Source organism: Rhinopithecus roxellana, chromosome 7 (genome assembly GCF_007565055.1).
Source record: "Rhinopithecus roxellana isolate Shanxi Qingling chromosome 7, ASM756505v1, whole genome shotgun sequence".
In the NCBI taxonomy this organism is placed as follows: domain Eukaryota; kingdom Metazoa; phylum Chordata; class Mammalia; order Primates; family Cercopithecidae; genus Rhinopithecus; species Rhinopithecus roxellana.
In genome coordinates, this window is record NC_044555.1 from 34,935,979 (window position 1) to 34,958,711 (window position 22,733).

Here is a 22,733-nt window from a genome sequence, read left to right on the forward strand (position 1 = left end):
TTCCTTTGTGTGTGCATGTCTGTGAGTATATGTGTGGGGCCTGAGTGTGCATGCATACTGTACACATACACATATATAGCTAAAGTTTTAAAACAGAATGATACTCTTTGGTTACCTCATTTTTAACTGGGCAGTTTAACATGATTTGCTAGGCAGCAAGTATTTTTCTTCATACACTTATGATGTCCATAATTTAACCAGTTCGCTATTTTTTAAATTTTATTTATTTATTTTAATGTTTTTTCCTCTGAGGCAGTCTCCCTCTGTTGCCCAGGCTAGAGTGCAGTGTTGCAACCTCAACTCACTGCAGCCTCAACCTCCCGGGCTCAGGCGATCCTCCCACCATAGCCTCCCAAGTAGCTGGGACTACAGGCACATGGCACCACACCCAGCTGGTCTCAAGCTCCTGGGGTCAAGTAATCTTCCTGCCTTGGCCTCCCAGAGTGCTGAGATTACAGGCGTGAGTCACCACCATGCCCCGCAAATTTTATTTTTAATTGATGAATAATAATTGTGTATATTTATGGGGTACAATGTGATGTTTTGATATTTGTATACATTGTAGAATATTTAAATCAACCTAATTAACATATCCATTACTTCAAAGACTTATTTCTTTTGTGATGTGAACTTTTTTTTTTTTTTTTGAGACGGAGTCTCGCTCTGTCGCCCGGGCTGGAGTGCAGTGGCCGGATCTCAGCTCACTGCAAGCTCCGCCTCCCAGGTTTATGCCATTCTCCTGCCTCAGCCTCCCGAGTAGCTGGGACTACAGATGCCCGCCACCTCGCCCGGCTAGCTTTTTGTATTTTTTAGTAGAGACGGGGTTTCACCGTGTTAGCCAGATTGGTCTCGATCTCCTGACCTTGTGATCCGCCCGTCTTGGCCTCCCAAAGTGCTGGGATTACAGGCTTGAGCCACCGCACCCGCCCAATGTGAACATTTAAAATCTGCTCTCGGCCGGGTGAGGTGGCTCACGCCTGTAATCCCAGCACTTTGGGAGGCCGAGGCGGGCGGATCACGAGGTCAGGAGATCGAGACCATCCTGGCTAACACGGTGAAACCCCGTCTCTACTAAAAATACAAAAAAAATTAGCCGGGCGTGGTGGTGGGTGCCTGTAGTCCCAGCTACTCGGGAGGCTGAGGCAGGAGAATGACATGAACCTGGGAGGTGGAGCTTGCAGTGAGCCGAGATCGTGCCACTGCACTCCAGCCTGGGCGACAGATCGAGACTCCGTCTCAAAAAAAAAAAAAAAATAAATCTGCTCTCTTTGCAATTTTGAAATAACATTACATCATTATTAACTAGCCACCAAACTGCAATAGATCTCAAAAACTTACTCCCTCTAACAAAAACTTTGTATACTTTGACCAGTGTCTCCCCATCCCCCCACAACCAGTTCACTAATAATGTGCATTTAGGCCGGGTGCGGTGGCTCAAGCCTGTAATCCCAGCACTTTGGGAGGCCGAGGCGGGCGGATCACAAGGTCAGGAGATCGAGACCATCCTGGCTAACACGGTGAAACCCCGTCTCTACTAAAAAGTACAAAAAACTAGCCAGGCGAGGTGGCGGGCGCCTGTAGTCCCAGCTACCTGGGAGGCTGAGGCAGGAGAATGGCGTGAACCTGGGAGGCGGAGCTTGCAGTGAGCTGAGATCCGGCCACTGCACTCCAGCTTGGGGGACAGAGCGAGACTCTGTCTCAAAAAAAAAAAGAAAATAATAATAATAATAATAATGTGCATTTAGGGTATTTCAGGTTTTCTATTGTGATTAAACTACTATGATAAAATTCCTACATTTAAATCTTTCTGCCAGCTGGGCATGGTGGCTCATGCCTGTAATCCCAGCATTTTGGGAGGCCAAGGCGGGCAGATCTCTTGAGCTCAGGAGTTTGAGACCAGCCTGGGCAATATAGTAAGACTCTGTCTCAGCAAAAATACAAAAATTAGCCGGGTGTGGTGGTGTGCACCTGTAGTTCCATGTACTTGGGAGACTGAGGTGAGAGAATCACTTGAGCCCAGGAGGTTGAGGCTACAGTGAGCCAAGATCACACCATTGCACTCCAGCCTGGGTGACAGAGTGAGACTCTGTCTCAAAATAAATAAATAAGTAAATAAATAAATACATCTTTCTGCCAAGTCATTGAAATTATATTTTTCAGTCAAAGGTATAGGGGCATTAAATAGCAAGTGAATCAATGCTCGACAGTAGTACACTTCCACCTTGTCTAAGCTCTGCCCAGTCGTGTCAGTCACGGACCCACAGATTAGGGCCATGACAATGTGGTCCTCCCCACTCCTGCACATGGCCTCTTGCCCAGCCAACAGTGGGGATTTCTAGAAGAATGATTCTGGAAGGCACATTTCTCTATTCATCTCTTCCTTCCTAACCACAAATCTCTGACCCACCTCAAGAAGAGATGGAAATGACCGAGACCCTGGGGGGAATATTATTTATTGACTTATTTATTGGTTAGGGTCTTGGTTTTTTCATTAAACATCAGGGAGCAGGGTATAGGCAGAGATACCTAGGAACCAATAAAAATGTCCCCAGGGTTTGAGGAGCAGCCAGTTGTACCAAGAAACAGTGGCTGAAGATGGAGAATAAGCAGAGGGATCAGTAAGGTAAAGAGGGCTGGAGGGAGCCACAAGGGAATAAGGAACAGGGACCATGGAGCACTTACTAGAGATGAAGAGTAGCCAACGGGTCCAGGATACAGGTGGAAGAATAATGAAACAAACAGGACATGAGTCAGACGCTGGAGCCAGAGACCAAGAAACAGTTGCTGAGGCTGGAGAAGTGGTGATCATTGGGGAGCAGGGAAGAGCCGAGGGTTAAAGAACAGTGAGAAGGATCATGAAATAGGAGGAGGTACCAGGAAACAGAGGAACCAGAAAACAGCCAGACGGAGCAGTCAGTATCCAGAGGGGTGAGGAAGCAGAAGAATCAGATAAAATGGAAAAAGCAAACATATCCAAGGAACTGGGTATGAGCCTGAGGGACAAGCAACTTCCCGAGGAACCAGGAAGCAGTTCCTTGGTTTAGAAGAGAGCTTGAGGGTATAGGCAAAAGACAGAAATACCAGGGAACAAGAAATGGGAAATATGACCCAGAGAATGGGTTGCAGCCAGAGGAACCAGGAGACAATTGCTGAGGCTGTAGAATGGGCAGAGGGATCAGGGAAGGGACAGAGTCCATGGAACAGGTGGAAAGATGAGAGAAGAGCCTCTGAAGCTGCAGAATGGCCTAGAGTACTGTGGAACATCTGGAGCAAGGAACGGTCACTGAGGCTGGGGGGCAGCCAGAGGGAGCAGCCAAAATGTGCTTGGGGCTGAGGGTCCACCAGAGGCCCTGGGAAGTAACCAGAGGAATAGGGAACAGGTCAAGTGAGCATTAAACATGTATCCAGTATGGGGTAGCAGCCTGATTGACCAGTGGCCAGCTAGAGAGAACAGAGGAGAACCAGAAGGAATGGTATAACTGAAGCGAGTTAACAGCCCAAGGGCCCATGCAGTAGTTACTGGCGTGAAGGCACAGTTGGAGAGGCTGGGAAACAGCCAGAGTTCCCAGGACCATCCCGGTTTGCCTGTGACTGAGGGGACATGGGACTTCCAGTGCTAAAACAGGAACATTCCTGGGCAAACTGAGACACTTGGCCACCCTACCCAGGAAGCAATCAGAGGAACCAGCCAATAGTTAAATGTAATGTGAGTAATGGAGGCAGTGCAAGTACAGAATCCAGCTGTGGCATAGAACACGCAGTAGTGCGTTTTAATGGGTAAGGGCGTAAGCTAGCTAGTTAGGTACTGCTCAAAGTGTGGTCCACAGACCAGATGGGTGAACATCGCGGGAGAGCATAGTAGAAATGAATTCAATGGACAGGCACGGTGGTAATCCCAACACTTTGGGAGGCCAAAGCGGGAGGATTGTTTGAGGCCAGGAGTTCAAGACCAGCCTGGGCAACATGGTGAAACCCCATGTCTACAAATATATATATATGTATCAAAAAAAAAACTAGCCAGGTAGGGTGGTACTGAGGTGGGAGGATCATCTGAGCCCGGGAGGTAGAGGCTGGTGAGCCATGATTGTGCCACTGTACTCCAGCCTGGGTGGCAGAGTGACGCCCCGTCTCAGAAAGAGGAAGGGAGGAAGAAGGGAAGGAAAGAATGGAAAGAAAGAAATGTACTCAAGGAACTGTCCAAGGACAAGGAAGAATCAGGAGACTAGAGATTAGTCAGCAGAATCCAACAGCAGTCAGTCTGTGTGAGCCAGGAACAGCTGGAAGGAACAAGAAAGGCCCTTAGGGACCAGGGAACAGTCAGGTAGACTAGCACACAATCAGAATGGTGCCACAGAACAAGGATCAGCTGGAGGGACAACAAAGGGAGCACAGGGCAGTCAGAACAGGAAACAATAGTTAGAGGGATCCAGGTAGAGTCAAAGAAAGCAATAAAAGAACGGGGATATTCAGAAGGAACAAGAGCCATTTAGAGGGAATAGGAAAGAGAGGGACCAAGGAAAAGTCAGAGGGAACAAGAACCAGCAGAGGGAGCAGGGACAGATCTGGGCAGGCAGAAAACAGCTGTACAGGAAGCAGCAAGGGAAGCGGGGAAAGCCAGAAAGAGGGAAGAACAGTTGCAGGGCCACAGAGAACAGTCCCGGGGAATAGGAAACACTCAGATGGACAGGGAGGAGTAAAAGTAAAAATATAATTTAAAAATTAGCTGGGCATGGTGGGGTGCACCTGTAGTCTCAGCTATTCAGGAGGCTGAGGCCGGAAGGATCCCTTGAGCCCAGGAGTTTGAGGCTGCAGTGAGTCATGATTGCACCACTGCCCTTCAGCCTGGGCAACAGAGCAAGACCGTGTCTCAAAAAAGTAAAAAAAAAAAAAAGAAAATATCCTTCATGTTTTTTTTCACAAAAACCGAAGCAGGGTCTCTGCGTACTGGCTACCAGCTTGTCTACGTCCCATGAGACAGAAACACCCATGCACACAAGTTACATGGAGCAGGGTTATTACAGGTAGGCAGCGAGGGACAGCAGAAGCCTACGATTCATTGCAAGCTGGTCCCCCAAGTCTCATGAAAGCTGCTTGGTACAGCTGGAGTCTCATCTGCGCGTGCCCCACTTGCGCCACAGCTGAGGGATCCCAGAAAGCAGCCCGTGTGGGGTTTTATATCCTAGGACAACCCAACGTTCAGGGCTAAAGCACTGGACATCCTGTTTCCAGGAGAGCCCCCAGCTCTCTCTCCTGTTTAGACCAGTCCCTCCACAGCTCAGGATGTTCCATTTCCAGCACATTCTACAGTTATTCTTGAGAACTGCAAGCAAGACAGAGGGGACAACTGGGTTGGTCCACGGCCACCCAGAAAATTATCCTGCAAAGACCAGGGCGCCCCCAGCCCTGGGGGAACCTGCAGAGCAGCTGGGTCCCTCGCCCCAGGCTTACTTCCAGCAATGCTCCTATGTGCCCTGGAAGCCCTTCTGCTAGGCCTGGGGCAGAGTGAAAGGGCAAGATCACACCAGGAGGTGACAGAAGTATCCTGAGGCAGGAATGAGAGCAGCCCCGAAGCAAGAGGCCTGAGCCCCCAGCCAGCTGCAGGATAGGACAGAGCAGGTGCCTAAGGGATCAGGGACAGACTGGGCAGTCGGCAGCCAGTCCTGGCAGCAGAGTATACCCCCAGGGGTGAGGGTGCAGAATGTGCTGGGACTGAGATGACCCTGAATGGAGACATTGCTGCATGACTAGCTGGAGAGCCATGAGGCTCTGGGATGGGGGCCCTTACCTAGTATGAGGAAGTCCTTGTAGGAGTCCTTGTGGTGGTAGGGACACACGCCATCCTCCATGGTAGATACTGCCCAGAAAAATGACACCTTTTCATATGTGGCAGGTGAGGCTGGAATCTGGGTGTGTCTGTGTTATCAGCTTTCTCCCCACATCTCTCCAGAGCCCTCTTTCACCACCCTACACATTCCTTCCCAGCCATGGTGGAGTCCCAAGCTTCTATTTTGGTGGGGGAAGGGACCAAACAGGGCAGTGTACCTTGTCTGTATTTCTATTGCATCTGTCAATGCTTGTGATGCCTGGCATGGTGTTTGTGCATGTGAACGTGGCATTGTTAATGTGACCTTCATGACTTCCAGGGAGGGAGAGACAGGTGAGGTGGTTTTTTGTCTACCAGCTCCCAGTGCATATAATAAAAGTTTTTACAGCCAGGTGCTGTGGCTCATGCCTGTAATCCCAACTACTTAAGAGGCAAGAGGGTTGCTTGAGCCCAGGAGGGAGGCCAGCCTGGGCAACACTGTGAGACATCCTCCCCCCCCCACCATCTCTACAAAAATGTAAAAATAAAATTTAAAAGTTAGCTGGGCATGGTGGTGTGCACCTGTAGTCTCAGCTACTAAGGAGGCTGAAGCGGGAAGGATCCCTTGAGCCCAGGAGTTTGAGGCTGCAGTGAGCCGTGATTGCACCACTGCATTCCAGTCTGGGCAGCAGAGCAAGATCCTGTCTCAAAAAAATAAAAAAAGAGGCCGGGCATGGTGGCTCACACCTGTCATAGCAGAACTTTTGGAAGTCTAGTGGGCAGATCACTTGAGGCGAGGAATTCTAGACAAGCCTGACCAACATGGTGAAACCCCATCTCTACTAAAAATACAAAATTAGCCAGGCATGGTGGCAGGCGCCTATAATCCCAGCTACTCAGGAGGCTGAGGCACGAGAATTGCTTGAACCCAGGAGGCAGAGGTTGTAGTGAACCAAGACTGCACCACTGCACTCCAGCCTGGGCGACAGAGTGAGATTCCGTCTCAAAAAACAAAAAAAAAAAAAAAAGGAAAAAAAGAAAATATCCTGGCCAGGCGCGGTGGCTCAAGCCTGTAATCCCAGCACTTTGGGAGGCCGAGCCAGGTGGATCACCTGAGATCAAGAGTTCAAGACCAGCCTGGCCAACATAGTGAAACCCTGTCTTTACTAAAAATACAAAAATTGGTTAGGCACGATGGTGGGCGCCTGTAATCCCAGCTACTGGGGAGGCTGAGGCAGGAGGATCACTTGAACCTAGGAGGTGGAGGTTGCAGTGAACCAAGATCAAGCTACTGCACTGCAGCCTGGGTGACAGAGTAAGACCCTGTCTCAAAAAAAAAAAAAGAAAGAAAAAGAAAATATCCTTAATTTTTTTTTACAAAGACAATAGATACTGTACATATATTGAATACTGATTTTTTTGAATACTGATTTTTAAATCACTGTTTTTAAACCTTTTTATCATGAAATATTATATATATTTTAAATAATGCCACTAGAAATATTCTTGAATGCATCTCCTGTTGTACATGTGCATATATTCCACGTGAGTGTATATATTTCCATGAGTGGACTCACTGTGTCATATTGCTTGCATGTCTTCAACATTACCACTTAGGGCCAAAATACTTCCCAGCATGATTGTAGCAATTCCCACCTCCTCCATCAGCAATATGAGAGTTCTCCTTGCACCATATTCTCTTCAACACTTGGTACTATCAGTCTTTTTCATTTAAGACTTTCTAGAGGTTGTGTAGTGGTATCCATTGTAGTTTTAATTTGTATTCCCTTGCTACTAAGAAGGTTAAATCTTTTTTTATATGTTTATTAAAGCCTTGGATTTCCTCTTTTGTAAAATGAATGCTTCACCCATTTTTCTACTAGGTGGTCTCTTTTTTTCTTACTGGTTTGTACAAGTTCTTTACATCTTCTAGCTCTGAGCCTTTTGTTGATAATGTATGTTGGAGATATCTTCTCCTACTCTGTGGCTTTCCCTTTGTTCTCTTTTAATGCTATCTTTTAAATGAATAGTAGTTCTAAACTTTGTTTTAGAAAGACTTAATCAATTTTCATGTTTCATGTTTGAGAACTATTTTCCTAATTCAAGGTCATGAAGATAGCCATCCGTATTATCTTCTAAAGGCGTTATACTTTTTGCCTTTCACATTTAAGTCTATAATACATCTGGAATTTATATATATTTTTGAAATGGGATCTCACTCAGTCACCCAGACTGGAGTACAGTGGCACAAGCATGGTTCACTGCAGCTTCCACCTTCCAGATTCAAGAGATCGTCCCGCCTAGCCTCCTGAGTATCTGAGACTGCAGGCACATGCCACCCCACTTAGCTAATTTTTATGTATGTGCTATATATTTTATTTTTTTATAGAGACAGAGTCTCGCCATATTGCCCAGACTGGTTTTAAATCTGGACTCAAGCAATCCTCCTGCCTCGGCCTCCCAAAGTGCTGGGATTACAGGCATGAGCCACAGCACCTGGCCTTGGAATTGACTTTTTTTTTTTTTTTTTTAGACTGAGTCTCGCTCTGTTGCCCAAGCTGGAGTGCAGTGGCCTGGTCTCGGCTCACTGCAACCTCCGCCTTCTGGACTCTAGCAATCCTCCTGCTTCAGCCTCCCAAGTAGCTGAGACTATAGTCATGTGCCACCACGCCCAGCTAATTTTTGTATTTTTAGTAGAGAAGAGATTTCTCCATGTTGGCCAGGCTGGTCACCAACTCCTGACTTCAGGTGATCCACATGCCTCGGCCTCCCAAAGTGCTAGGATTACAGGCGTGAGCCACTGCACCCGACCTGTACTCTATATTCTGTTGCAATGGATTATTTGTCTGTCCTAGCACCAGGACAATAATGTCTTAAATTTCCATTGCTTTGTAAGTCTTGAGGTCTTGTAAAGTATGTCCTCCCACATTGCTTTAATTATTCTAGAGCGTCTTGGCAGGCCGGGCACAGTGACTCACGCCTGCAATCCCAGTGCTTTAGGAGGCTGAGGGAGGAGGATCACTTGAGGCCGGGAGTTCTAGACCAGACTAGGCAACCTAGGGAGACCCCCATCTCTACAAAATACAAAAAAAACAAACAAAAAAAAAAACGAAGCAGGATATGGTGGCGTATGCCTGTGGTTGAGGCTGCATTGGGCTGTGGTTGTGCCACTGCACCCTAGCCTGGGTGACAAAGTGAGACCATGTCTCTGAAAACAAGATACAAAATAATTTTTTTAAAAGAAATTGTCTTGGCTATTCCTGGCCATTTGCATTTCCACAGAAATTTTAGAATTGGTTTGTCAGATTTTACAAAAATCCTGTTGTGATTTCAATTGGGATGGCATTGAATGTATTGATTTCTGCTTTTTAAAGACTTTCTTTTGGGTTTTACTCTATTGTTATTTTTATAACGTCTTTATTTCAATACTTAATGCATGGAATTTTGGACTTTATTCTTTTGTAATATAAGCACTGAAGACCCTAATTTCCACTTTAGTTACCATTTCGTAATTCAACAAATTCTTACATGTACTGATTACATTGATATTTAGCGTATCTTCTTAGACGATCAGTTATTTTGAACTGTATTTTTAAACTTTAAAATGATGATTTCTGAAAAGTTTCTTCTTATTACTGATTTCTGACTTAAATACACTTGGTTTAGAGATGGTCTGTAAGAGATGGTTTTTGTATATTCTCTATCTGTGTGCCCTTCCTGGGCCATCTCATCTGTTTCCCAGCTCTATATGAGAACTCCCAGATCTTATCTCTATTCTAGCCCATCTTATTGTATAACTCCCTGCATGTTTTATTTCAACATGGACAAAATGTAACATTATGTTTCATTCTTTATTTCACCTTTATTTCAACATGGACAAAATATAACATTGTGTTTCATTCTCTTCCCTACTCCCTTCCTAATCTACTAGCCCCTCTCAGTATGTACCACCACCCTCTGCATGGTTGTACAAAACCAATAACTGAGAATTGCCCTAGATTTCTTTCTTTTTCTCACTCCCATAATTCAACCTCTTTAAAACACAGTATCAACACCTTCTTTTTGTTTATTTGTTTGTTTGTTTCTGAGATGGAGTCTCACTCTGTCGCCCAGGCTGGAGTGCAGTGGCATGATCTCAGCACTGCAACCTCTGCCTCCTGAGTTCAAGTGATTCTCCTGCCTCAGCCTCCTGAGTAGCTGGGATTACAGACACCCACCATGCCTGGCTAATTTTTGTATTTTTGGTAGAGACGGGGGTTCTGCCGTGTTGGCGAGGCTGGTCTCGAACTCCTGACCTCAGGTGATCTGCCTGCCTCATTCTCCCAAAGTGCTGGGATTACAGGCGTGAACCACCACGCCTACCAACACCTTCTTTTACTTGCCCATGACAACTACTGCCTTAAGTCCAGATTGTCTTATTCTCTCACATAAACTCTGTAGTGCGTCTCCAGATCAATCTGGACTCACCCATTTCAAATATTCCTCGTGATCTATCCTTTTTTTTTTTTTTTTTTTTTTGAGACGGAGTCTCGCTCTGCCGCCCAGGCTGGAGTGCAGTGGCCAGATCTCAGCTCACTGCAAGCTCCGCCTCCCGGGTTTACGCCATTCTCCTGCCTCAGCCTCCCGAGTAGCTGGGACTACGGCGCCCGCCACTTCGCCCGGCTAGTTTTTGTATTTTTAGTAGAGACGGGGTTTCACCGTGTTAGCCAGGATGGTCTCGATCTCCTGACCTCGTGATCCGCCCGTCTCGGCCTCCCAAAGTGCTGGGATTACAGGCTTGAGCCACCGCGCCCGGCCTTTTTTTTTTTTTTTTAAGAAGGAGTCTCACTCTGTGTCACCCAGGCTGAAGTGCAGTGGTACAATCTCAGCTCACTGCAACCTCTGCCTCCGGGTTCAAGCAATTCTCCTATCTCAGCCTCTCAAGTAGCTGGGATTACAGGTGTGTGCCACCACGCCCAGCTAACTTTTGTATTTTTAGTAGAGATGGGGCTTCACCATATTGGTTATGCTGGTCTCGAACTCCTGACCTCAGGTGATCCACCCGCCTCGGCCTCCCAAAGTGCTGAAATTACAGGAGTGAGCCACCGTGCCCAGCGTGATGCATGTTGAATACTGTTTGAAATCACACAATTACGATCATATCTTTTCCTGCATATAAATTGCAGTCCATTCTCTATTAGAAAAAAAGACTTGTTCCTTGTTCTGATGCTAGTATATCTCTACTGGATTTTCCTCATAGTCACCTTCTCAATATACTACACAGACTCCTTTCCTTTATATGGAACTACTTGCAGTTCTCAGAATCTACCATGTATTTTTCTGTTTCCCTTTCTCCACACTTTTGCTCATGCTTCTCCCTTCTAGATAACTCTCGCCCCACTGTCTCTATGAAGTCTAACATTATACCTCCTATACTTTTCTTCCAAATTCCTAAAGCTCCCTTTGTGTCTTCTTCTGTTGGTTATCCAAGTCTTTAAGTTGCTTTATATTTTACTCAACTCTTTATCACCATTGCCTAGAACATCATCTGACACATAATCGGCCAGTATCTTGTTTTTAAGTTAGCTAGAGGACTTAAAGAGAGCTCATTTAAAATCCTCATTTTGAAGAGAGAATGAATGAATAAACTAATGAATGTAGTATACAACAAATGTCAAGATACTTGAATAAGTTTTTTTTTTTTTTTTTGAGACAGAGTCTTGCTCTGTCACCCAGGCTGGAGTGCAGTGGCCAGATCTCAGCTCACTGCAAGCTCCGCCTCCCGGGTTTAGCCATTCTCCTGCCTCAGCCTCCCCAGTAGCTGGGACTACAGGCGCCTGCCACCACTCCCGGCTAGTTTTTTGTATTTTTTTTTTAGTAGAGACGGGGTTTCACCGTGTTAGCCAGGATGGTCTCGATCTCCTGACCTTGTGATCCTCCCATCTCTGCCTCCCACAGTGCTGGGATTACAGGCTTGAGGCACCGCGCCCGGCCTGAATAAGCTTTTTAACTCTCACAAAATAAAATACAAAACTAGGTACTTAGTGAAAACCCTACATGATACATTACGGTAAAAAGCATTAAAAACAGCTTGCTATCTACCTTCTTCCATCCCCCAGTGCTGACCATGCTGCCTTGAACAGGATTGTGTCGTTACAGGCTTCAGTGTCATTTGAGGATGTGACTGTGGACTTCAGCAGGGAGGAGTGGCAGCACTTGGATCCTGCCCAGAGGCGCCTGTACTGGGATGTGACACTAGAGAACTACAGCCACCTGCTCTCAGTGGGTAAGCATAGCTGCCCTATGCATCTGCTAGTGAGGGTATTTCCATTCTCGGCTGCTGAGTGCTGCCCGACACCTAAACTATGTGATGGTGTCATCCTGGATTTGTCTGGGATTCAGTTCCTTTTCACCTCTGTGATTATTACTCTATTCCCAGTGAAATGTGTTTATTTTTCTGAAAAGCAAAGGGAAAGTATCAGTGAAAGGCCCCTGAAATCCAGTCAGCTGGACCCAATCATGTATCATGTCCTGTTAACAGGGTACCAAGTTCCCAAGTCAGAGGCCGCCTTCAAGTTGGAGCAAGGAGAGGGGCCATGGACGCTGGCAGGGGAAGCCCCACATCAGAGCTGTTCAGGTGAGTGGGTGTGACCCAGACAGACAGGGACATGGAAGTCAGTCTCACTTTCCCTAGGAAAGCCTGATGCCTTTGAAACACTCTGAAGATAACCCATCTTGAAAGTTCTAAACTTTTGGAGTCAATTGGAGATAGTTTACAATAGCCCTCAAATACCTAAATGCCATTTCCATGTATGATCCTTGCCACATTATTGTCTTCTTTGATTGGCCTTTTGGCAAGAGAGCTGTCTCTAGTCTCTGTACTGTGTATCACATACCACCCTGTCTTATCTAGTACCTTTTTGTTCTTCCTACTCTACCCCTGCCCCCCATCTTAGTCTTTTCTTGTATATCCAAGTGTTTTAAAATTTCTGTTGCCCAGGCTGGAGTGCAGTGACATGATCTCGGCTCAATGCAACCTCCACCTCCCAGGTTCAAGTGATCCTCCCACCTCAGCCTCCCAAGTAGTGGGGACTACAGGCACACGCCACCATGCCCAGCTAATTTTTGTATTTTTTGTAGAGACGTGATTTCACCAAGTTGGCCAGGCTGGTCTCGAACTCCTGGGCTCAACTGATCTGCCTGACTCAGCCTCCCAGAGTGCTGGGATTACAGGTCTTTGCTGGGATTACAGGTCTTTTAATTTTTATTTTTATTTTTATTTATTTATTTTGAGACGGAGTTTTGCTCTTGTTGCTCAGGCTGGAGTGCAATGGCACAATCTCATCTCACCGCAACCTCTGCCTCCCAGGTTCAAGCAATTCTCCTGCCTCAGCCTCCCTAGTAGCTGGGATTACAGGCGTGTGCCACCACGCCCAGCTAATTTTGTATTTTTAGTAGAGATGGGGTTTCTCCATGTTGGTCAGGCTGATCTTGAACTCCCAACCTCAAGTGACCTGCCCGCCTCGGCCTCTCAAAGTACTGGGATTACAGGCATGAACCACCGTGCCCGGCCAGGTCTTTTCTTTTATTCCAGTTCTCCATATCCATTCTTTATGCCTCCTCCCATGGGCAGCTAGTCTACTGTGTTTGAACCTTGAAATTGTGTGATATTCTCTTAAAGCCTGAAGTATTGGTTTATAAGTATGTATTTTTAGTATATATAAAACATATTATACTATGTTTCTCAATTCTGTTCCTTTTTTTTTTCCACTCATTCCTATGGTCTCTCCATATTTTAGTGTGTTTGTCTGAGTTTGTTCTTTAAATTGCTACGTAGTATTTCACAATGTCCCCAGCACCACATCATACTTAACCACTCACCTAGTCATGGATGCTGAGCATTGTGTCCAAGTCTCATCTAATACAAACAATTCTGCAATCAACTTCTACATAAATGTTTCCTTACAGGGTGTGAGAATTTCTCAGGGATGTGTAGAGAAGAGAGGATTTGTGCCTAATCATGGAGTATCTCATCCAGAATAGGACTGAGTACCGCCATATTATTCTCAGATTAGCTGCACTGTACAAGGGTTCTGGCTTCCTCAGTGTTTCTGCCTGCCTTGGCCTCCCAAAGTGCTGGGATTATAGGTGTGACCCACCGCGCCCAGCCAGCTCCATATTTTCTGCTGCCTGAACTGCAATTATTCTATTCCTGATTTGATTTGCTGATTCCATTGTTTTTACTACTTCATATTAAATGCTAATGACAGATATCTTTACCTAAAACATTCTATTTCTCTTGTCATGAGCATTATGAAACAAACCTACAACTGTTCTCCATTACCTAGTATATGACAATTAAACTCTTCTTTCAAGGAGATAAAAAACATGGCCACATATTTCCAATTCAACTCATATCTGTATATTTTCTGTAACCTCTGCTCAACTCCATTTTTAATATTTTCTTAACGTTGACCATATCTGATAGTCCTCCCTGAATCTGACTGTTTATTCTGTGCTCTATTCAGATGAGACATTTTCCACCTTGTGATCAGTTCTCACCTGTCTCACAAAATGGCTCTTAATTATTCCAGCCTATATGGCTCTTTCCTTTTTCTCATCCTCCATCCCACAAGAATTCTGAAAAAATCACAGGATTTTAGCATATAGGGTAACTGAGGCTTTTACCTCTATGTTTTCAGAAAGTCTCCGGAATTAAGAGCCTATTTCAGGCTGAGTGTGGTAGCTCATGTCTGTAAACCCAGAACTTTGGGAGGCTGAGGCAGGAGGATCACTTGAGGCCAGGAGTTCAAGACCAGCCTGGGCAACACAACAAGATTCCATCTCTATTTCAAAAAAAAAAAAATTTTAAGAAAAAAGAGCCTGTTTCTTTTTATAGAAAAATCTATTAATTTGACAAAAAAGAATTGCGTGTATTCATCATGTGCAACATGATGTTTTGAAATATGTATACATGAAGAGCCTATTTCTTATAGTATAACTCAGGGTCTTACCGAGGGAGAAACCACAGACTAATGGGAGCAGAGAATGGTTAACATAAAGATTCTTTGCAGCCGGGTGTGGTGGCTCACACCTATAATCCCAGCACTTTGGGAGGACAAGGCAGGTGGATCACCTGAGGTCAAGAGTTGAAGACCAGCCTGGCCAACATGGTGAAACCCCATCTCTACTAAAAATACAAAAATTAGCTGGATGTGGTGGCCCACGCCTGTAATCCCAGTTACTCGGGTGGCTGAAGCAGGAGAATCACTTGAACCCAGGAGGTGGAGGTTTCAGTGAGCCGTGGGACTGGAATAATGAGGGATTTGCTAGCAAAAAAAGAAACTCTGAAGAATAAAGGAATAGCAGATAGAAAGCACAGCAGGTTCTTCTAGGGTTGTGAGCGAGTACCCAAGGAAGAGGCTCCCTACTTCCCAGGGATGAGATTCAGACCTTGTAGGGAGGGCACAACCATGGCTCGAGGCAGGTAGAATACTTGCTATGGTGCTGTCCTGGTGGAACTTGCTGGAAATCTGCCCTCTAGGATTCCCGAGAAAACTGTTGATACGGAGGTGACTCACTGGAGCTATTCCACTACAAATCATCTGAGAGTAAACTGGGGGGTGTTGGGTGCTGCTGACTATACAGTGCTACAGGGGCCTGCAGGAACTAGTTGCTTGGGAAGCCATATGAGCTGCAGGAGCTGGGTGCTGGAGAAGTCACCCACACTGCAGGAGCCGAGCTCTAAGAGAAGACCATGAGCCCTGGGTACTGGGAACACTACATGTGCATCAGGAGCCAAGTGTTGGCAAAGATGCCCACACTACATGAGCCTGGTGCTGGACAGGCTACCCCTGCTGGATGAGCCTGCTGAGTGAGCACCCTAGAACCAGGAAGCAAACCCCCCTCTTCCTGCAGTGTCTCTCTAGCATCTTATACTGACAAAGTTTAGTATCATGCCAGCTGGCAGAAGAAAAAAATATTTAAAGAGGCTGAGATCCACTTTTTAAATTTTTAATTTTTATGGGTACATAGGTATATATATTTATGGGGTACATGGGATATTTGAGGGTTTTGGAGTTTTTTATTTTTGAGAAAGAGTCTCACTCTGTCACCCGGGCTGGAGTGCAGTGGTGCAATCTCAGCTCACTGCAGCCTCCACCTCCTGGGTTCAAGTGATTCTCCTGCCTCAGCCTCCTGAGTAGCTGGGATTACGGGTGCATGCCACCATGCCTGGCTAATTTTTGTATTTTCAGTAGAGATGGGATTTTGCCATGTTGGCCAGGCCGGTCTCAAACTCCTGACCTCAGGTGATCCGCCTGCCTCGGCCTCCCAAAGTGCTGGAATTACAGGTACATGCCACCATGCCCAGCTAATTTTTGTATCTTTAGTAGAGATGGGGTTTTTCCATGTCTCAAACTCCTGGCCTCAAGTGATCCACCCACCTCGGCCTCCCAAAGTGCTGAGGATTACAGACAAGAGCCACCGCACCCAGCCTGCATGGGATATTTTGATACAGGCATACAATGTGTGATAATCACATCAGGGTAAATGGGGCCAGATCCGTTTTTGTTGAGCAGGCAAGGAAGGGTGAATTTGGAACTGAGAGGCAAAACATTGATAACCAGCACACTTTTTTTTTTTTTTTTTTTTTTTTTTTATTATACTTTAAGTTCTAGGGTACATGTGCATAACGTGCAGGTTTGTTACATATGTATACTTATGCCATGTTGGTGTGCTGCACCCATCAACTCGTCAGCACCCATCAATTCATCATTTATATCATGTATAACTCCCCAATGCAATCCCTCCCTCCTGCCCCCTCCCCCCTCCCCATGATAGACCCCAGTGTGTGATGTTCCCCTTCCCGAGTCCAAGTGATCTCATTGTTCAGTTCCCACCTATGAGTGAGAACATGCGGTGTTTGGTTTTCTCTTCTTGTGATAGTTTGCTAAGAATGATGGTTTCCAGCTGCATCCATGTCCCTACAAAGGACGCAAACTCATCCTTTTTTATGGCTGCATAGTATTCCATGGTGTATATGTGCCACATTTTCTTAATCCAGTCTGTCACAGATGGACATTTGGGTTGATTCCAAGTCTTTGCTATTGTGAATAGTGCCGCATTCTTCACTTTTCTGAAGTGGAGCATGTAGAAAATATTTAGTAAATGAATTTATTGAATTTGGGGATATAGGCAGAGGAGGAGATTTTTTCTCTTTCAGATGAAATTTTCAAGTGTCTGCTCAGAGGAATTCAAAAGAACATACAGTATATTTGGAAAGGGAAGATGGCTGCATGAAATGTTAACACTCTCACCCTTTGTGTATTTGTCCTTTCTGTTATAAAACTGTGCCAAACTGAGTATCAATATGAATGGTACAGTGTCTGCTTTACAAATTCATAGCAAACATAAGCTCCCTAGAAGTATACCAAAATTAGAACTAATATTTAGAAAGACAACACATTTTGGATATGCATGGAGGAACAAAACAAGAGGCTAAATATAGATGTATATCTTCCCCTACGTGATAATTCTGAGGTGAATGGGTCCAGTTCAATAAGTCAACTCTAATCCTGATGGGTCATTCAGGGACCATGTTGTAAGTCACTCTTCTGACATCTCCTGGGGCATCGTTATCACCTGCCTGGTTAATGATGGGTCACTGTGGAGTCCAGTGGGAAGAGGGAAGAGGAAATAAAGGAGATTTGCCCACTGTCTTAAGGCTGGCCTGCAAGTAGCATATATCACTTCTGCTCGTATTCCACTGGTGAGAACACAGCAAGGCCAGTGGATGTAAGTCCTAGCCACATTCTAATCCTGTGAAAGATGGGGAGAATAGATCTCAGGGGAGGGCCTGCAGATTCTGCCACAGATGGCTTTTCCTTTCCTCTTTTATACTTCTTGTTATAAGCATGTATTCCTGGAACCAATAGAAACTTGCACCTGGGGCCAGCGCAGTGACTCACACCTGTAATCCCAGCACTTTGGGAGCCCGAGGTGGGCAGATCACTTGAGGTCAGGAGTTCAAGACCAGCCTGGCCAACATTGTGAAACCCCGTGTCTACTAAAACTACAAAAATTAGCTGGGTGTGGTGGCAGGCACCTGTAATCCCAGCTACTTGGGAGGCTGAGGCAGGAGAACTGCTTGAACCCAGGAGGTGGAGGTTGCAGTGAGCCGAGATTGCACCACTACACTCCAGCCTGGGCTGCAGAGCGAGGCTCCAGTTCAAAAAACGAAAAAAGAAAAAAAGAAACTTGCAGCTGGTTATAGAGTTGGAGTGTAGATATCTATTTACTGTTTGTCTGTGTCAGGATGGCGTGTTGCAACTGGTTTTTCTATAGATATAAAGAAATTGGTGTTTGAGGCATATAGATTTAATGTTCAAATTCACATTAAATTTGAAGAGCTCCACTCATAATGGTATAGAGGGAAAAGCAAGAAGAAGCAGGGAGCTTAGTAAAGTGGTGGAGCTGATATGTATTAAGAACATACCTTCTGAAATATTTCTTCCATGCCAGGCTTCCCCTTCACAGGCTACAGTTTCTTCTGGTTACTCTACTCACAATCCAGGCCTCTTACATAGTGGAACTGGACTCTGAGGGTTCAAATCCCATCTCTCCCACTTATTGAGCTATTCGATATTCAGCAAGTTGCATGACTTCTCTGTGCCTGTTTTCTCAATTGTAAAACAATTGATAATCATAGCTACCTCATAGGGTTTAGTGAGGATTAAATGAGCTGTTTCGTGTAAAGCACTTGTAACAGTCCCTGTGCATCATAAATGGTATATAGTTGTTTTGCATTTATTAAGTGTTCTATAAGAATGTTGTGTTGCTACATGATTGCTACTGTATTGTTCTATGGGCTCTTCCGTTTATCTGTGTTCATCTTGTCTGAACTACATGTCCTCTCTAGCCTCTGCTAATTGTTCTTTGTGTCGTTTTCATTTCTTTCTTTTTCTTTTTAGGTGAGGCTATTGAGAAAATGCAGCAACAGGGAATTCCTGGAGAAATTTTCTTCCACTGTGAGAAATTTGATCAACCCATAGGAGAAGATTCATTGTGTTCTATTTTAGAAGCACTGTGGCAAGATAATGACCAGTTAGAGCGATATCAGGAAAACCAGAATAACCTTTTAAGTCATGTGAAAGTATTGATTAAGGAGAGGGGCTATGAACGTAAAAACATTGAAAAAATAATTCATGTGACTACCAAGCTTGTTCCTTCAATTAAAAGACTCCATAACTGTGACACAATTTTGAAGCATACTTTAAACTCACATAATCATAATAGAAACAGTGCAACAAAGAACCTTGGCAAGATTTTTGGAAATGGTAATAATTTCCCCCATAGCCCTTCCTCTACTAAGAATGAGAATGCTAAGACAGGAGCAAATTCCTGTGAACATGATCACTATGAAAAACATCTCAGCCACAAGCAAGCTCTCACCCACCATCAGAAAATTCATCCTGAGGAGAAGCTTTATATGTGTACTGAATGTGTAACAGGCTTTACTCAGAAGTCACATCTGTTTGAGCATCAGAGAATTCATGCTGGAGAAAAGTCCCGTGAATGTGACAAGAGCAACAAAGTCTTCCCCCAGAAACCCCAGGTTGATGCACATCTGAGTGTTTATACAGCAGAAAAACCCTATCTGTGTACTCAATGTGGGAAAGTCTTTACCCTCAAATCAAACCTCATTACACATCAAAAAATTCATACCAGGCAGAAACCCTACAAATGCAGTGAATGTGGAAAAGCCTTTTTCCAGAGATCAGACCTCTTTAGACATCTGAGAATTCATACAGGAGAAAAACCTTATGAATGCAGTGAATGTGGAAAAGGCTTCTCCCAGAACTCAGACCTCAGTATACATCAGAAAACTCATACCGGAGAGAAACACTATGAATGCAATGAATGTGGGAAGGCTTTCACAAGAAAATCAGCACTCAGGATGCATCAGAGAATCCACACAGGAGAGAAACCTTATGTATGCGCTGACTGTGGGAAGGCCTTCATCCAGAAATCACATTTCAACACACATCAGAGAATTCACACTGGAGAAAAGCCGTATGAATGCAGCGACTGCGGGAAATCCTTCACTAAGAAGTCACAACTCCATGTGCATCAAAGAATTCACACCGGAGAGAAACCCTATATATGTACAGAATGTGGAAAGGTCTTCACTCACAGGACAAACCTCACCACACATCAGAAAACTCATACTGGGGAGAAACCCTATATGTGTGCTGAATGTGGAAAGGCTTTTACTGACCAGTCAAATCTCATTAAACACCAGAAAACTCACACTGGAGAGAAACCCTATAAGTGCAATGGCTGTGGGAAAGCCTTCATATGGAAGTCACGCCTCAAAATACATCAGAAATCTCATATTGGAGAGAGACACTATGAATGCAAGGACTGCGGGAAAGCCTTTATCCAGAAATCAACACTAAGCGTGCATCAGAGAATCCATACAGGAGAGAAACCCTACGTTTGTCCTGAATGCGGGAAGGCCTTTATCCAGAAATCACACTTCATTGCGCATCATAGAATCCATACTGGAGAGAAGCCTTATGAATGCAGCGACTGTGGGAAATGCTTCACTAAGAAGTCACAACTCCGTGTGCATCAGAAAATCCACACAGGTGAGAAGCCCAATATATGTGCTGAATGTGGGAAGGCCTTCACTGACCGATCAAATCTCATAACGCATCAGAAAATCCACACTAGGGAGAAACCCTATAAATGTGGTGACTGCGGGAAAACCTTCACCTGGAAGTCACGCCTCAATATACATCAGAAGTCTCATACTGGAGAAAGACACTATGAATGTAGTAAATGTGGGAAAGCTTTCATCCAGAAAGCCACACTAAGTATGCATCAGCTAATTCATACAGGAAAGAAACCTTATGCTTGTACAGAATGTCAGAAGGCCTTTACTGACAGATCGAATCTCATTAAACACCAGAAAACGCATAATGGAGAAAAACGCTATAAAGCCAGTGACTGAGAAAGTCTTCACCTGGAAATCACAACTGGGTATGCATCAGGTATCTAATAGTAGGGACGAGGAAGGCCTGATGCTGCAATCGTTGTGCAGGGGGAAATGGATATGAGAGACTGAGGCTTGAGTGAACTGAAAGCAAACAGAGCCAAGTATCCTTCAGTCCACTGGAAAGACAAGTTCCTGCATCACCACAGTGTATATGCAATTCGACGCATAGGAAGAGCCTTTAGAGAAAGCATTTGAGCCATAGTCATGTTTGGTGACATGATTCATACAGACCTCTGGAAATAGTAGAATTAAGACTCGAGGAGATGACTTGTCATCTCCTATGCTTCACTTTTTGGATAAAGAACTTTTTAAATTCAGTACTGATTAGTTCAGCATATCCGGGGACATAAAAGTACTCACTACTGGGAAACACTTTTTCAAATCTCTAGGTTGGGGAGAAGAGTTTTCATTGTCCAAACACTGGCAGGGCACTGACATCAAGGCAGGAAATCTACTTGGGAATGCAGATATCTGTTTTTGTGATCATTGGCACTTCAGACACAGAAAAGATTCCCATGAAAAACTGTTTTTTCTCTTCCCTTGGGAAGTCCTCATGGTATATGTATTTTAAGTGCAACAGAATTTTTAAATTTAAAGGTATAACTTTATGAATTGGGAAATTAGGCCTAGCTCTAGCCTGTGTTACAGAAATATAGTCATTGAATGATACAGACATATAAAGGTAGTAGTTGTCTCATTATTAATTCCCTGCTGGGAGAGCAGGTGAGTCATACCCTATAAGAGGTATGCATGCCTTCTAACCTGTTTCCCCACAGCTGTTATTTGCATAAGCTTCAGGCCGTAGATTCCTTATCCCCTCAGTAACTGACCCTACAACAATGGAACTGATCCACAGCACTCTAGATTTTCAGGCTCACCCACCAACACCCCTGCATTCCTTGGGATTCCTGTTTGAAAAAGAATGGTTGAAAAATTGGGTTTCACTTTCTAGTATTTTGTTTTTCTTCCTATTTGGTTAAGGTATATTCATTTCATTTCCTACATGCACATTAAGGGTAGTTTTGTGTAGACCGCTATGGGATAAATTCATGTTGCATTGCAATTAGTTTTTCTAAAACATAATTACAGTTTATCATAGTTGAATAACTGGAAGACTTCTCAAGAAAGATCACTGCTCTTTTTTGACACTGATATATAGACACTTTCTCATTTTCCCTTAAACTTTTTTTTACAATACTCATAAAAAGGAACTTTCTAGCATGCAATTGTATTTTTATTTTATTTTAAAATATTTTTATTAAACTGTATATAGAAAATGCATATATCATAAACATACAGCTCAATGCATTCTCAAAAACTGAACATACTCAGATCAAGAAACAGAACATGACCACACCCCAGAAGCCTTCCCCACTTTCCCTTCCAGGCAAGCCCCCAAGGGTATACACTATCCTGACTTCTCACAGCATAGATTCATTTTGCCTGTTTTATATTTTATATAAATTGAGCCAAACAATTATATATCATATAATTGAGCAATATACTCTTTGGCATCTGTCTTCTGTCATTCACATTATGTACGTGAGAGTCATCCATATGTTGCATATAGTTGTAGATAATTCATTCTCATTGTCATGTTGTATCCCATTCTGTGAATATACTGCAATATAATTTATCCATTCTACTGTTTGTAGACATTTGGGTTGTTTGCAGCTTGGGCTATTAGGAATTGTGCTGCTGTGTATTGGTGAACATATGTGTGTATTCCTGTTAGGTATGTACCTAAGTGTATCCATATGTTCAGCTATATATTATAAAACCAGTTTTCAAGTGGTTGTACCAATGTACACTCCCAGCAACACAGTATGCGAGTTCTAGTGCTCCACATACTTGCCAACATTTGGCATTTTCCATCTTTTTTACTATAGC

At 44.4% G+C, this 22,733-nt stretch overlaps 1 protein-coding gene across 11 annotated transcripts in view; it reads left to right on the top strand.

Annotated features, from left to right (window-relative positions):
* Positions 1-22,341, top strand: part of ZNF41 (zinc finger protein 41) — a 38,360-nt gene extending 16,019 nt beyond the window's left edge. For 7 of the 11 annotated variants that reach the window (XM_030934282.1, XM_030934280.1, XM_030934283.1 and 4 more), the window contains 3 exons: positions 11,926-12,068; positions 12,324-12,419; positions 18,754-22,341. In XM_030934282.1, coding sequence (XP_030790142.1) covers positions 11,926-12,068; positions 12,324-12,419; positions 18,754-20,798 — 2,284 coding nt within the window. In that variant the 3' untranslated portion in view covers positions 20,799-22,341. The remainder of the gene's footprint in view (positions 1-11,925; positions 12,069-12,323; positions 12,420-18,753) is intronic. The other 4 variants (XM_030934287.1, XM_030934286.1, XM_030934288.1 and 1 more) reach the window with 1 other exon arrangement.
* Positions 22,342-22,733: the final 392 nt, after the last annotated feature.